General features: G+C 42.8%; 1 protein-coding gene across 5 annotated transcripts in view; it reads left to right on the forward strand.

Annotated features, from left to right (window-relative positions):
* The window catches only part of KIF20B (kinesin family member 20B), a 70,980-nt gene that overhangs the window by 22,343 nt on the left and 35,727 nt on the right, over positions 1-12,910 (forward strand). For 4 of the 5 annotated variants that reach the window (XM_069980357.1, XM_069980354.1, XM_069980355.1 and 1 more), the window contains exons 11-19: positions 919-1,062; positions 1,992-2,154; positions 2,822-3,133; positions 3,228-3,367; positions 4,626-4,782; positions 5,343-5,550; positions 7,332-7,393; positions 8,034-8,153; positions 8,842-8,956. In XM_069980357.1, the coding sequence (XP_069836458.1) occupies positions 919-1,062; positions 1,992-2,154; positions 2,822-3,133; positions 3,228-3,367; positions 4,626-4,782; positions 5,343-5,550; positions 7,332-7,393; positions 8,034-8,153; positions 8,842-8,956 (1,421 nt within the window). The remainder of the gene's footprint in view (positions 1-918; positions 1,063-1,991; positions 2,155-2,821; positions 3,134-3,227; positions 3,368-4,625; positions 4,783-5,342; positions 5,551-7,331; positions 7,394-8,033; positions 8,154-8,841; positions 8,957-12,910) is intronic. The other variant, XM_069980356.1, reaches the window with a different exon arrangement.

Here is a 12,910-nt window from a genome sequence, read left to right on the forward strand (position 1 = left end):
GGGAGGGAGAAGCGGCATACAGGAGACGGGGGAGGGAGAAGCGGCATACAGGAGACGGGGGAGGGAGAAGCGGCATACAGGAGACGGGGGAGGGAGAAGCGGCATACAGGAGACGGGGGAGGGAGAAGCGGCATACAGGAGACGGGGGAGGGAGAAGCGGCATACAGGAGACGGGGACAGCAGCAGTATACAGGCGGGAGGGAGCAGCGTTATACAGATCGGGGAGAGCAGGGGGAATACAGACTGAGCCAGCAGCGGTACACAGAGGGCCAACAAGTATTACCAGGAGCAGGCTCCTCTAAAATGGCGCCACCACCCTCCCCTAGCTGTGTACTACGCGTGCCTTTGAATATGCGTAGCACACAGCTAATGAAACACATTGTAAGTGAACGGGACGGACTCCATCCCGTTTACTTCAATGCTTTGTGTGAGCCGTACAGCATCTGTGTAAGTGTCGTGCAAAGACACCATACGCAGATGCTATTAAACATGGCAGCCCCCTGTGGCCAGCATCACAGTGTTTTAAAACTGATAGTACAGGAAAAATAAAAAATACCAAACCACTTATTTTTTATAATTACATTTTAAGGAAAAAGTTACACTATCCCTTTAAGCTTTAAATGTCAAACAAAACCATCTAACTTGGTTTTTATTTTTTGGACTTTTTTGAGTTTTATTAGAATGATGGGTGAGGGTACAAACCCACACACCGTATACGCAGCAGATACGCAACAAATACGCAGCAGATTTGATGGTGCAGATTTGATGCTGTGTTCAGTTATTTAGATCTAATCTGCTGCGTATTTGTTGCGTATTTGCTGCGTATCACAGCAGTAAATAAGCTGCGTAAACGGTGTGTGGATTTATACCCTGAGCGATTCTTTTATTCTAATTTTCTAAAAAATTCTTTGTTGCTAGACTCACTTTGTGTGACTTGGCTGGTTCTGAAAGATGCACAAAAACACACAATAATGGTGAGAGGCTGAAAGAAAGCGGAAATATAAATACATCACTACTGATCCTTGGCAAATGCATCAATGCATTGAAGAACAGTCAACACAAGTAGGTTTATGAACAGAGTTCTGGCCTTTTTTTTTTTTTTTTTTTTTTCTCCCTATATGTGTTTTATATCTTATCAGTTTACGATATAAACTTTCAGCACTTTCCCTGAATAAATGTAGGCTATTATGTTACTATTTCAGTTGAAGTATAAATCTGAAATTGTCACATGATCCACAGTCAACTGGTTTAGTTTGATAGCCATTGCCCTCTGCTTAGTTACTTGGGCTAAAAGAGCTGTAAGGGCCCTATTACACCAAAAGATGTCTGATAGATTATCTGACAGATTTTTCCTGCCAAAGCCAGGAATGGACTATAAACAGAGAACAGGTCTTAAAGATGAGTGAGTTTTCTCCTCTTTTCAAATCTATTTCTGGCTTTAGATAAAAAAATCTGTCAGACATCTTTTGGTGTTAAGAGTTGACTTGCTGGATCTCTCTAAGGCTCTGTTCACACTGAGCAAAACTGGCAGAATTCCGCGGTGTAATCCCGCCAGCCTTCTGTCTATGGGAGGCTCGCACACCTCCTCTCTCTGCGCTGAAGAATGGACATGTCCATTCTTCAGCACGGAGAGAGGAGGCGCGTGAGGCATGTCCATTCTTCACCACGGAGAGAGGAGGCACGTGAGCCTCCCATCGATTGTCATTATGACACTGAGGCTGGTGGGATTCTGCCAGTTTTGCGTGTGAATGGAGCCTAACAGCTAATAGGTTTATAGTTGTCTCACACAGGCTGAGGCTTTTGCAGGTGATCTTCTGACCCTTCATTTTAGCAAATGATGGGTGTCACTTGATCTGGACCCCGGATATGATGTGTCAATAGTTTTAAATATGTGCTCTAAGGAAAAGCTGTAAAAAGTAAAAAAAATAAAAAAAATAAAATGTAAATAGTTGTTTTAGTCTTAAAATGTAATGTTCCCTCCCTTTGCCCAGAATTCAACAGCATGTGCCATTTAGAGAAAGCAAGCTTACTCATTATCTACAGAGCTTTTTCAGCGGCAAGGGGAAAGTGTCCATGATCGTAAACATTAGTCAGGTTGCCTCGGCATACGATGAGACTCTCAATGTGCTCAAATTTTCAGCGGTTGCACAAAAGGTATGTAAACTAGTGAGCCACAGCTTGTTACATGAAGTGTATTTTTCTGAAAGTCCATCATGTTTTTGGACTTGCTGAACTCTCAACATTTGACTTCCGTCCAGGAAAACATATATACAGCCTACGGCCATGTTCACACAAGGTCTGTTTAGCATAAATCGTGGCCTATGTTGCAGTTTGCAACAAGGGCCTTGGTTTATGCTAAACATACAGTATATTGGAATGAATGGAATAGATATAATATACACTCCAGCCAAGATTATATTTGGCTGCACGTAAAACTGATATGTCAGCAGCCGCACAGTAAATGTCAGCTCACACAATGGAGCAGTCTGCTCCGGCCATACGCTTCATTGTGTGCAGCAGGGAATCTGGATATGGGCAGACATGGGTGCGCCGCATCCGAATTCATCAGAAATGATGATGATGATCCTCAGTAATACCGGCCGTTGTGTGACCCGTCAGGGTTACAGAACGGCTGGTGTTATACGCCATATGAACATGGCCTTTGGCTGTATCCATGCTTTCAAGGAATCCCTAGGGCAGCATCCAACTTTCCCAGCTGCCAGGAGTCAAATGCTGAGTGTTTAGCAAGTCCGATCATCACCTTTTTTCTTTTTTTTCTTTTTTTCTTTTCCTTCCCTCCTTTTCCTTTTGTTGTCTCTAGGTTCTGATATTAGATTCCTGTCAGGTCTTAGACAGTCAATCAAATGGTCAAAGAAAGAGTGCAAGGGAAGTTTCCTTCATAATAAACAACGCTGATAACAAGAGGTTGCTATCCCGGAAACGTGCAACCATACAGTGGGAGAGACGCTTAGATGATGTAAAAGAAGATGTAGATGATGGGGCGTTTGATGAGAATTCTGAGGATGATGATGACCCTTTTGACTGCACCAATCTAGAAGATCTAGATGATGATGATGATGATAATGAGGAGGAGGAAGAAGAGGAGATAGTGATTAAGAAAGAGGCTTATGAGGTATCTTACTTTTAATGTGTTTCACCTGTAATAGTGGGTTCAGTAATTTTGCATGAGAAACAATCAATAACTTCATGCTACTTGCTCCATCTAGAAATTGCTGGAGCTTGTGGAAGATTTGAAAACCAAGCTAATTAATGAGAAAAAAGAGAAACTTCTAATGGAACTGAAAATAAGAGAAGAGGTAGCGAAAGAGTTCACTGAACATTTCATGCAGCGTGAAAATGACTTTAGGTAAGTGCATTGTAAATTGATACTACTTTGTAATATTTATTGGTTGCACATGCATATAACGTGTAGGCAATGTTCACACCGTAAAATAAAAGCCAAATTGGGGCTATAATTTTGTGTGAAAACGTGGCGTATTTTCATTGTAATAATGTGCTCTGTTGAAGTCTATGGGAAGTTGACCATCAGTGCACACAGAGAAAAGCGATGTAATGGAGTATGGGCATGAAAATAATGAACATGCTTTATTATTTACAACCTGTTTCTATTATTATTATTATTATTATTATTATATTTATTTTATTATATTTTATTATATTTATTATTATTATTATTATTATTATTATTATTATTATTATTATTATTTTTATTATTATTATTTTTATTTATTATTATTATTATTATTATTATTATTATTATTATTATTATTATTATTATTATTATTATTAATAATAATAATGATAATATTAATTATTAATATTATCATTATTAATATTATCATTATTAATATTATCATTATTAATATTATCATTATGATAATATTAATAATAATAATAATATTATTATTATTTTTTTTTTTTTTTCTCAAAATGATGGGGTTAACTTGGTATTTTACTGTGTGTGAACAAGCTTACAACTTTCTCCCCCAAAATCCTCTTGCCCCATGCACACGCACAGCTTAGCCAAACATGTATTCTGAAAAAGCAAAAGCTGCCAGACAAGTCTGGCTACCCAAGACCAAAGTTAGGGTATGTAGATATGCCAGTCTTTTCTCTCCCCTGACATCTGCTGTCAGGGATGATGAGTGCAGAAGCAAGCTTTAGTGTATTGTCTGTGGCCAACATTGGTTTTTAATCCATTTCTGGGCTTTGACTTATTCACAGTGAGCTAGGATTTATTCAATAAATCAAACTTGTAAATGTCTGTATTGTTTATAATTCTGTCAACAAGTGGTCCCCTCTGCTCCCCAGTGTGACTAGCCCATTTACTTTGGGATTTGTGTGGATCAAAAGTCATTATAGATTCATACAGCCAGCACTCTGTGAATAGGCATTACAGCAAGGACTGGATTTATCCCCGCCAGCCTTATGCTGGAGCACTACTTTACTGGAAACGCAAATAAAAGTAGTAGTATGCTCTTCCATAGAATTTGTCTCTCTGTAGTAAGTTAGTGCAGTTAACCTTCCCTGTATAAAGCTCAACATCTTAGTAAGCATTTATGGTATTCTTTCCGCTCAGTTTATATTCATGCTTTTTGTTGTAGTGAACGTTTGCAGAAAGAAAAAGAGCTGCTAGAAGAACGATGTGATGAAAGAATGGAGATCTTTCAGGATTTAGTGAGAAAATGTTCCAATGAAGAGGAAGATGTTGAAGAGGATGGTACCAAAGAACCAAGCACTTCAGCAGAAACCGACATTCAGGTGTGCCATGTCTGTAGTTTGTGAAGCCGTAGTGGGTATTGATGTGTTCATCACATGATTACAGTCCGTGCACGGAAGATGTGCTACAGACCGCAATCACAATGGGCTATATGGCCACGTAGTTCCCCTTCTCTCCTTGAAGTAACACACTTTTGGCCGAGATTGGTTTTAAAGAGAAGTCGGAAGTAAGGGTTTTGCCTAATAGCTGTTTACTTGCTATCTTTTATATATACCACAAGGCTAAGGTCTGTAATATTGTCTTTGCACGCATTGTGTAAAATCAAATCTACAGTTGACCTATCCTATATACCCCATATTTTGCAAAGCTTTTTCTTTGCAATGGTCTAGCCATCTTATATTAAGAAAAAAAAAAAAAGTGCCAGTCGGCCAGCTTGTATCTTGATATGCACAGATATGAAGTGTGAAAAGATCCATTACTCATTACTTTGGATTTGTGAGTCACCTTCGTTTACCATTTTAATCTATATGAAAGAATTTTCATATTGAAGCCTGTTCATAAATGAACCTGAGGGAGATGAATATTGCTTTCTCCCCACCAGGCAGATGAGCTCAGTTTACCTCTTCAAGGACTCTTCTCTTCCATGCAGAGTGATTTGGCAGTAATCAAGAAGCAGGCAGTGGAGGCTCATCATCATATTGCAGCTATCCATGACCATCCGGAAAAGTTTGCTGCATTGGAAGAAAAATTAAAACAAGTTACCGATAGTCTATGTAAAAATCAAAAGGAGCTAGAAAGGAAATCTGCTGGTAAGTTGTCAGCCCTGTTGAAAGTAATATCTTATCTTATGTTGGGTACTTGCTTAACTTAACTCTAAATGTAGATGTATTTATAAAATGTTTTTTTCTTAAGGGCAAAGCTATAAACTCAAAAAGGTTTGTGACCTTGTTTGCATAGTCTGAGTGAAGGTCTGAACTCTACCAGTCTTGTGTCCTTGTAGTTTTTGTCAGTAAGTGCTACTACATATACAGCTGGGCTAAGTTCCCACACAGAGCGGGCTGATTTATTATTAACTTTGCCTTTAAGAAGGACCTGTCACCACACTCCTGGCCTGTCTGGTTAGCAAATACAGGTAATGATAATTCTGCATCACCAATATTTATAGCTCTGTGATTTGCTGTTCCTCTGTTAGGGCCCCGTACACACTGAGCAGAAACAGCGAAATTCCACGGAGGAGCTCTACGCCGTGCTCAGTGTCCTGCAGTGAGTGAATGGGATGGCACGTGCTTCCGCTTCCTCTCCTCTCAAAGAATTGACATGTCTTTTCTTTGAGCAGAGAGCGGCTGGAGCGGACTGGCACGGGCTTTCTCATTCACTCACTGCAGGACACTGAGCACGGCAGGGTTTCGCCACAGAATTACGCAATTTTTGCTCATTGTGAACTGGGCCTTAGGGTATGTGCGCACTGAGGAATAGGGGAGAAATTGAAGCAGAATCCGCTCTTAATTTCAGCTTGAAATTTCAGCCGTAAAATATGAACAGAGCAATGTCCCATTGTGTTTAATGGGATTTCCGCTCTGTTGTTCACCCTGCAGAATTTCTAAGCAGAATTTTCTGCCACAAATCTGCTTTCCGCCCAAAGAATTGACATGTCAATTCTTTGGGGGGATTCTTCTAGATGAATCCTAGCAGAAGTCAATGGGGGCTTGAATTCCTATTCTGCCAGAGATGAATACTCACCTGTTCCTCAGTGTGAACATACCCTTTATCTTACCAGAAATATGACTCAATAGCCTACTGGGTGTTAACAATTGTAGGGGCGTGTCTCTACACTGTGACATTATCCAACCAGCTGTCAGTGACAGACTGTGTAGGGATACGCCCCAGCTGGTAACACCCAGTTGGTAACTGACTTATACATTTCTATTAATAATGACAGATGAATGGCCCCTCACAGAGCTATAAAGATTGTCCTGAATTGTTTTATAAGAGATGCTGCATGCTAGTATGCAGTGTTAAGTTTACAATGGTTATTTGTAGGCTTCTTGAGAGATGTTTTATGCCACAATATATATGGTTATCCTAATGTTTTTTTGTAATATAACTTGGTTACATTACATGTAATACTGCGTTGTTTGTGCGGCCTATTAACTTCATGGGTCGCCTGCACATCCCTGTTTATGCAGGAAGATGTGAGGGCAGCTAACAATGATTTTCATGCCTCCAGAAAAGTTATGATCAGCCAACAGAGGAATTTTACAGCAGTGGGTTTGGCCACCTTTTTTTAGTATCAAGTGTATGGGGGACCTTTAGGCTGCCTAGTGCTACATTCATACAGTTCTAGTAAATCTGATCCAACTTTTTCAGTGCAGTATATGGACCGTATGTTACAGACATGTGGATAGGGCCTTAGTGTCTGACAGTGACTGTCATGCAGGCGCTGGTCATTTTAACCCCCTCTGTGCTTTTGGAAGACCTCTTTGCCTGCCATGTAAACTTTACTTTTACAGCCTGCCACTGTGGTAGACAGCTCAGTGCATATATAGCGTGAATCAATATTTGTCTTTTATCTTGAAATCTATTTCTGCAGATTTGGATAGTCAGATAAACGAGTGTGCAAAAATAAAACTTCAGCTTGCAGAGTCTGACAAGGTAAGACCTTTACAGCATATGCCTTAAACTAAAATTAGTTTAATTTCACCTTAAGTAAAGGTGATTATGGTTCTCTAGTGGGCCAGTCCTGTAAAAAAAGCATGCATATTGTAAATGTCTGTCCAGGCCCAGACTGGGACTGAAATTCAGCCCCATCATGCTTTTAGCATTTTTTTCCCCAAAAAAATGCAGCGCACGTGCCCCCCCATAGACTTATTAATTGGAAATAAACACCTTAAGCATATGATACCCACAGCATGCTGCTGTTTAAAAAAAACACCATGGACCTGAAAAAGTATATAATATACAAAGTGATAGCATATTACCTGGAAAAATATATGCCTGTATATAATGTGCTAGGAATGTAAGTTGTTTGATGAATCTTATAGTTGGTAGCAGGAGCTGGCACCTAACATTGTTGCCCACCGCTAAACATTGCCCCCTCCCCCTTCTACACCCAGTGATTTACCGGGCTATGAAGTGCAGGGGAGATACTAGCCGCCTCATCACAGCGGCCACTCGGGCATTTGTTCAAACTGCTGGATACCCAGTCCAGTCCTGTGTCTATGTAACCGTTTTTTTGCTATGTCTGTGTTTCCTTCAGTAATTCATTAATTTTCCTGTTATACTCCATTTTAAGACCCTGTTGACACAGAAACTACAAATTGATCAACTTATGGACATGATTCAGCAGAAAGACACAGCCACTGAGAAGCTTAAAGACCTCATCTGTCATTGGGAGGCCAAATGTGAAGATTATGTAAGTAAACTTTAGAGATATTAGACTTCCTAGAACAGACTGGTTATAGACATCAGTTTCTTAAGCCAATACGCTGATTCCTATGGGGACAGTCTCATGGAGCCTAATATTCCCACCCAATACTGCAGTAAAGTGTAAAAACATCACTTAAAAAATTGCTATAAAAGGAGTTATCCAGCATTAGAAAATGTTTTGCTATGTTGCTCCGGTTATATAGAAAATAATAAAGAGCCTATACTTGCCTCTCCACACTCCTCTGTTGTCCTTCTGCAGCGTCTCTGGGTGCAGACACCATTGACTGCAGCTGCCGCCACTTCTTAGATGGACTCTCAAGAGTGACAGCCTGCTCAGCCAATCACTGGCCATGGTGCTGTCCTGTCATTAAGTGATTGGCTGAGGAAGCTTGTCACTCAATCGATGACTGACAGGACAGCGCTGTGGCCAGTCATTGGCTGAGCAGGCTGTCACCCTTGGTGAGTCTGTCTCAGAAGTGGCGGTGGTCATGGTCAGGGTGGCACTGGGGGAATGGTTAAAGGAAAGAATATGCTCCTTTTTTTTTTTTTATTTATTTTTTTTTTATTTATTTTTTTTTTTTTATAATATACAACCACAGGTATGTAGCAAAAAATCTAACACCTGACCTATGGTCAGTCCAAGAAAAATGAATGAACTTCTCTTCTGTTCACAGGAGAAATCCCTAAATACCATGCGAGAAGGAATGTTTAAAGGCAGCAGTGATTCAAGTCGGAAGCGACCACCTGATGACCACCACACAACTGAGGAACAGCCTCCATCAAAGAAAGGTACCTGTTCAGATCAGCCAAGTTCCAGAAACCCATTTTCCTATGTCTCGGTGCGAGGGCAAAATGCTGCAAACCGCAAACTTTACCGCCTGAAAAGAAGAAAGTCTGGGGTTTCCAATGATGTAAAGTGGCGATGATCTTAAAGCACTTTTATAAATCTGCCGGACTTTCCATTTATACTTTTGTATGCCAATTTAAAATAAAACTCTTACTTTTGTACTTGCTGCTTCTTCTGCTAATTTTTCTCTGCTCCCAAACTAACTGCATGCCCCCTCTACCCTGGGAATAGCACATTTGTGTAGATCTATAAAACCTAAAGCAACCTATCACAGGTTAGCTTTAAGTTTTTATGAACACTATAAGGACTTTAAGTTGCTCTGTGATTTATTTTCTTTGCTATGATATATATCTTTGCTATGGACAACAGAAACCAACATATTGGCTTACAAACTAATATACCATGTAAATGTTATTAAAAGGAATCTTCTAACTTTGTCATTCCCCCATAGAGCATGGGGTGCTGAGGATGAAGGTGATTTTCTTACCTTGATCCTCTGCAATATTTTTGGGAAATTTTGTATTATGTAAATGAGGCAGTGTAGTGCACTGGGGATGGGACTACCGCCCTGGCCGGCCAGCCCCTGAATATTGAGTCTGGCTTTCTGCTGTGATGTTATTCCGGTGCCCATCAATGCAGAGTGCCAGATGTATATTCATTAGGAGGGATAAGCCAGGTAAGGTGGATCTGTGCACTGAGCGTGATAGCCCGTTCCCCAGTGCAACAAACTGCCTCATTTGCAAAGAGAATAAAGAACAAATTTCCTGAAAAAAGCGATGAAGGTTAGAAAGTTACCTTCATCCTCAGCACCACCTGCACCTGCATACTTCCTTTTAGTTGCTAAAGATCATGGCATTTTCAGGCTAAACAACCAGGATCTGAGTTCTAAAATAATCTTTTATTTAGCAGGTGTTAGCAGTATTGCCCAACCTGCTCCCAGCAATGGCCAGGGCACAACTCCTGTTCACCTACAGACACTGCAATGTAGCAGTCGGCTCACGGGAATTGTGCAACTCAATCAACCATATAATATGATGGTGTGATGTAACCATGCCCTGTGGATAGCTCTGAAGGATTTAAAGCGACTCTTTGCCCACAATCTGTCGTCGTCCCCCCAGAAACCGCTTGTACCTTTTTGGATAGCTGCTTTTAATTCAAGATCTGTCCTGGGGTCCGTTTAGCAGGTGATGCAGTTATTGTCCTAAAAAACAACTTTTAAACTTGTAGCCATGTGCCAAACTGCTGTGACCTAGACTATCTGTGCCCTAACCTTGCACCACCCCTCCATCCCTCCTCCCCACCCTTCTCATTGGGAATGCCACTGGCAGGATTTTCCCTATTCAGTGAAAACTGCGCAGGTGCCTTAATGATCCAGCCCATGTGCTATGCTGACACAGGTGATGAATAGAAAAATACCTGCCTTGAGCATTCCTAATGATGAGGAGGGAAAGAGAGGTTGTGCCAGCCTAATGCATAGTCCATGCTCTAGGCCATGCTAGTTTGGCACAGGGCTGCAAGTTCAAAAGTTGTTTTTTTAGGACAATAACTGCATCACCTGCTGAATGGACCCCAGGACAGCTATCTGAAGGTACAAGCGGTTTGGGGTGGGCAGATTGTGGGTACAGAATCACTTTAAATGACAGTCTCTTGTAATATCAGCAATAGGGCCTTTATAGGGGTACTCTGGCCTAGGGATGGAGATATCTATTTATCTCCATCCCCTACGCCAGAGTATAGAAAATAGAGTTAAACAGTGAAGAATTAAAAGTAAAGCTTGGCAGTCGGCTTATACCTTGGCTGCCTTTGAACTCCATGCCGCTCCTCCCTGGGTGCCTGCAAAAGTTTTATTCAGTCCTGGGAACCTTCTCCCAGGTTTCGAGGTTTGGATCCAGCTTTTCCAGGCACCCGAAGCAGAATGGTTCAAAGGCTGCTGGCTGATAAGCAGACTACCGTGCTTCGTTTATACTGTAAATTCGCACATCTCCAAGAGAAAATAAAGGAGATTCGTTCCTTACTATTCTGTGGTGCCTCTTGGTCTTCTGTTGACCACAGCCGCCGTCCGGCTGAACAACCTCGCTGCCACTTCTGAGACAAACTCTTAGCAGTGACAGCCTGCTCAGTCAATCACTGCCCGCAGCTCTGGTGGACATTTGAACATTCAGTATCTTGCAGATTACATTTGGTGGTTTTCTGGGTTTAGAGCTCACTCTTTCACTTCCGATTCTAACCTATTTAACTAGTTTAGTGAGTCTGCCAGCTCGCACCTTTTGCACTATGAAGGCTATGGCCAAATCTGGAGCGAAACACATGGTTGCCCTCATCTGGCTATACCCAATGATCGCAGCAGCTCTCAGGACTGATATAAACTTTTGCCGTGTTTGGAAGATTTATCAAAAGTAGTTACCTTAGTTACCAAATTTGCTGATCTCTACTCAAAACTGTTTAGACATGACACACAAATAAATCTATATCAATCTGCTCCTCTCCTGAACTAGAACATGATGCTGGCAGATCAGACTTAAATGCAGTTCTAGTTTCTAGTTTAGGCAGGGCCGTCTTAACAGCATTATGGGCCCCTGGGCAGAGGTGCGAATTGGGCCCCCCCACCCCAACCGCCGTCATTAAATCCCCCACATCTTTGCATATAGTGCCCCCCATAGTAGCCAATTCCCCCATATAGTGCCCCCCATAGTAGCCAGTACCCCCATAGTAGCCAGTGCCCCCCATAGTAGCCAGTAACCCTATAGTAGCCAGTGCCCCCCATAGTAGCCAGTGCCCCCATAGAAGCCAGTACCCCCATAGTAGCCAGTGCCCCCCATAGTAGCCAGTGCCCCCCATAGTAGCCAGTGCCCCCCATAGTAGCCAGTACCCCTATAGTAGCCAGTGCCCCCCATAGTAGCCAGTGCCCCCATAGTAGCCAATTCCCCCATATAGTGCCCCCCATAGTAGCCAGTGCCCCCGATAGTAGCCAGTGCCCCCGATAGTAGCCAGTGCCCCCGATAGTAGCCAGTGCCCCCCATAGTAGCCAGTGACCCCCAAAACAACAAACCAGTTACTCACCTTTCCGCCGGCCCCTGCAGCTGATGTCTCCCGGCAGCGTGCACTCCCGTCATCCTCCGGTACAGGCAGCGGGGTACAGAGAGACTGCCTGTGCCGGAAGTGTCCGGCTGCACGACACATCCAGGACACAGACAGCGTCTCTGTACCCCGCTGCCTGTGCCCGGAGGATGACGGGAGTGCGCGCTGCCGGGAGACATCAGCTGCAGGGGCCGGCGGACGGGTGAGTAACTGGACTGCCGGCCCCTTCTATCGCCACTTAGCTGAGCCGATCAGAAGCCCAGGAAAGTGCTGCTCATTGCACTTTCCTGGGCTTCTGATCGGCTCAGCTGAGAAGCGATAGAAGGGGCGGGCGGAGGGGGTCGCTCAGGGGCGCTCACTATGCATATGCATAGTGAGCGGCAATACAGGGGGCGGGCGGGACGGCCTCCTTGCGGTGCTCAGCACTGCTTGGAAGACGTCTTCGCTTTATAGGACGCACTTAGTTTTATAAGTGCGTCTTATAAAGCAAAAAATACAGGTGTGTCCCAGAGGGCAGGGGCCCCCTAGGACGCAAGGGCCCCCGGGCAGCCGCCTTCCCTGCCCAATGGGTAAGACGGCCCTGAGTTTAGGCAGATGTTGCAGGCGTTCATAGATCTAGTCCTTTTTCTATCCGTGTCACCCGAATGACACAACGCTTTGTAAGATTATTTCTGCAGTGTTGTATCATTATGCAGGGGAAAATAAAAAAAAAAGTAGGGGTGGGGGTGCGGACTTCCTGGAGTAGTATCCCTAAATCCTAGCAATGCTAGCACATATGTAATCAGCTACCCACTCCCCGGTTGTGCAACTGATGCTGA

Source organism: Dendropsophus ebraccatus, chromosome 8 (assembly GCF_027789765.1).
Source record: "Dendropsophus ebraccatus isolate aDenEbr1 chromosome 8, aDenEbr1.pat, whole genome shotgun sequence".
Classification (NCBI taxonomy): Eukaryota; Metazoa; Chordata; class Amphibia; order Anura; family Hylidae; genus Dendropsophus; species Dendropsophus ebraccatus.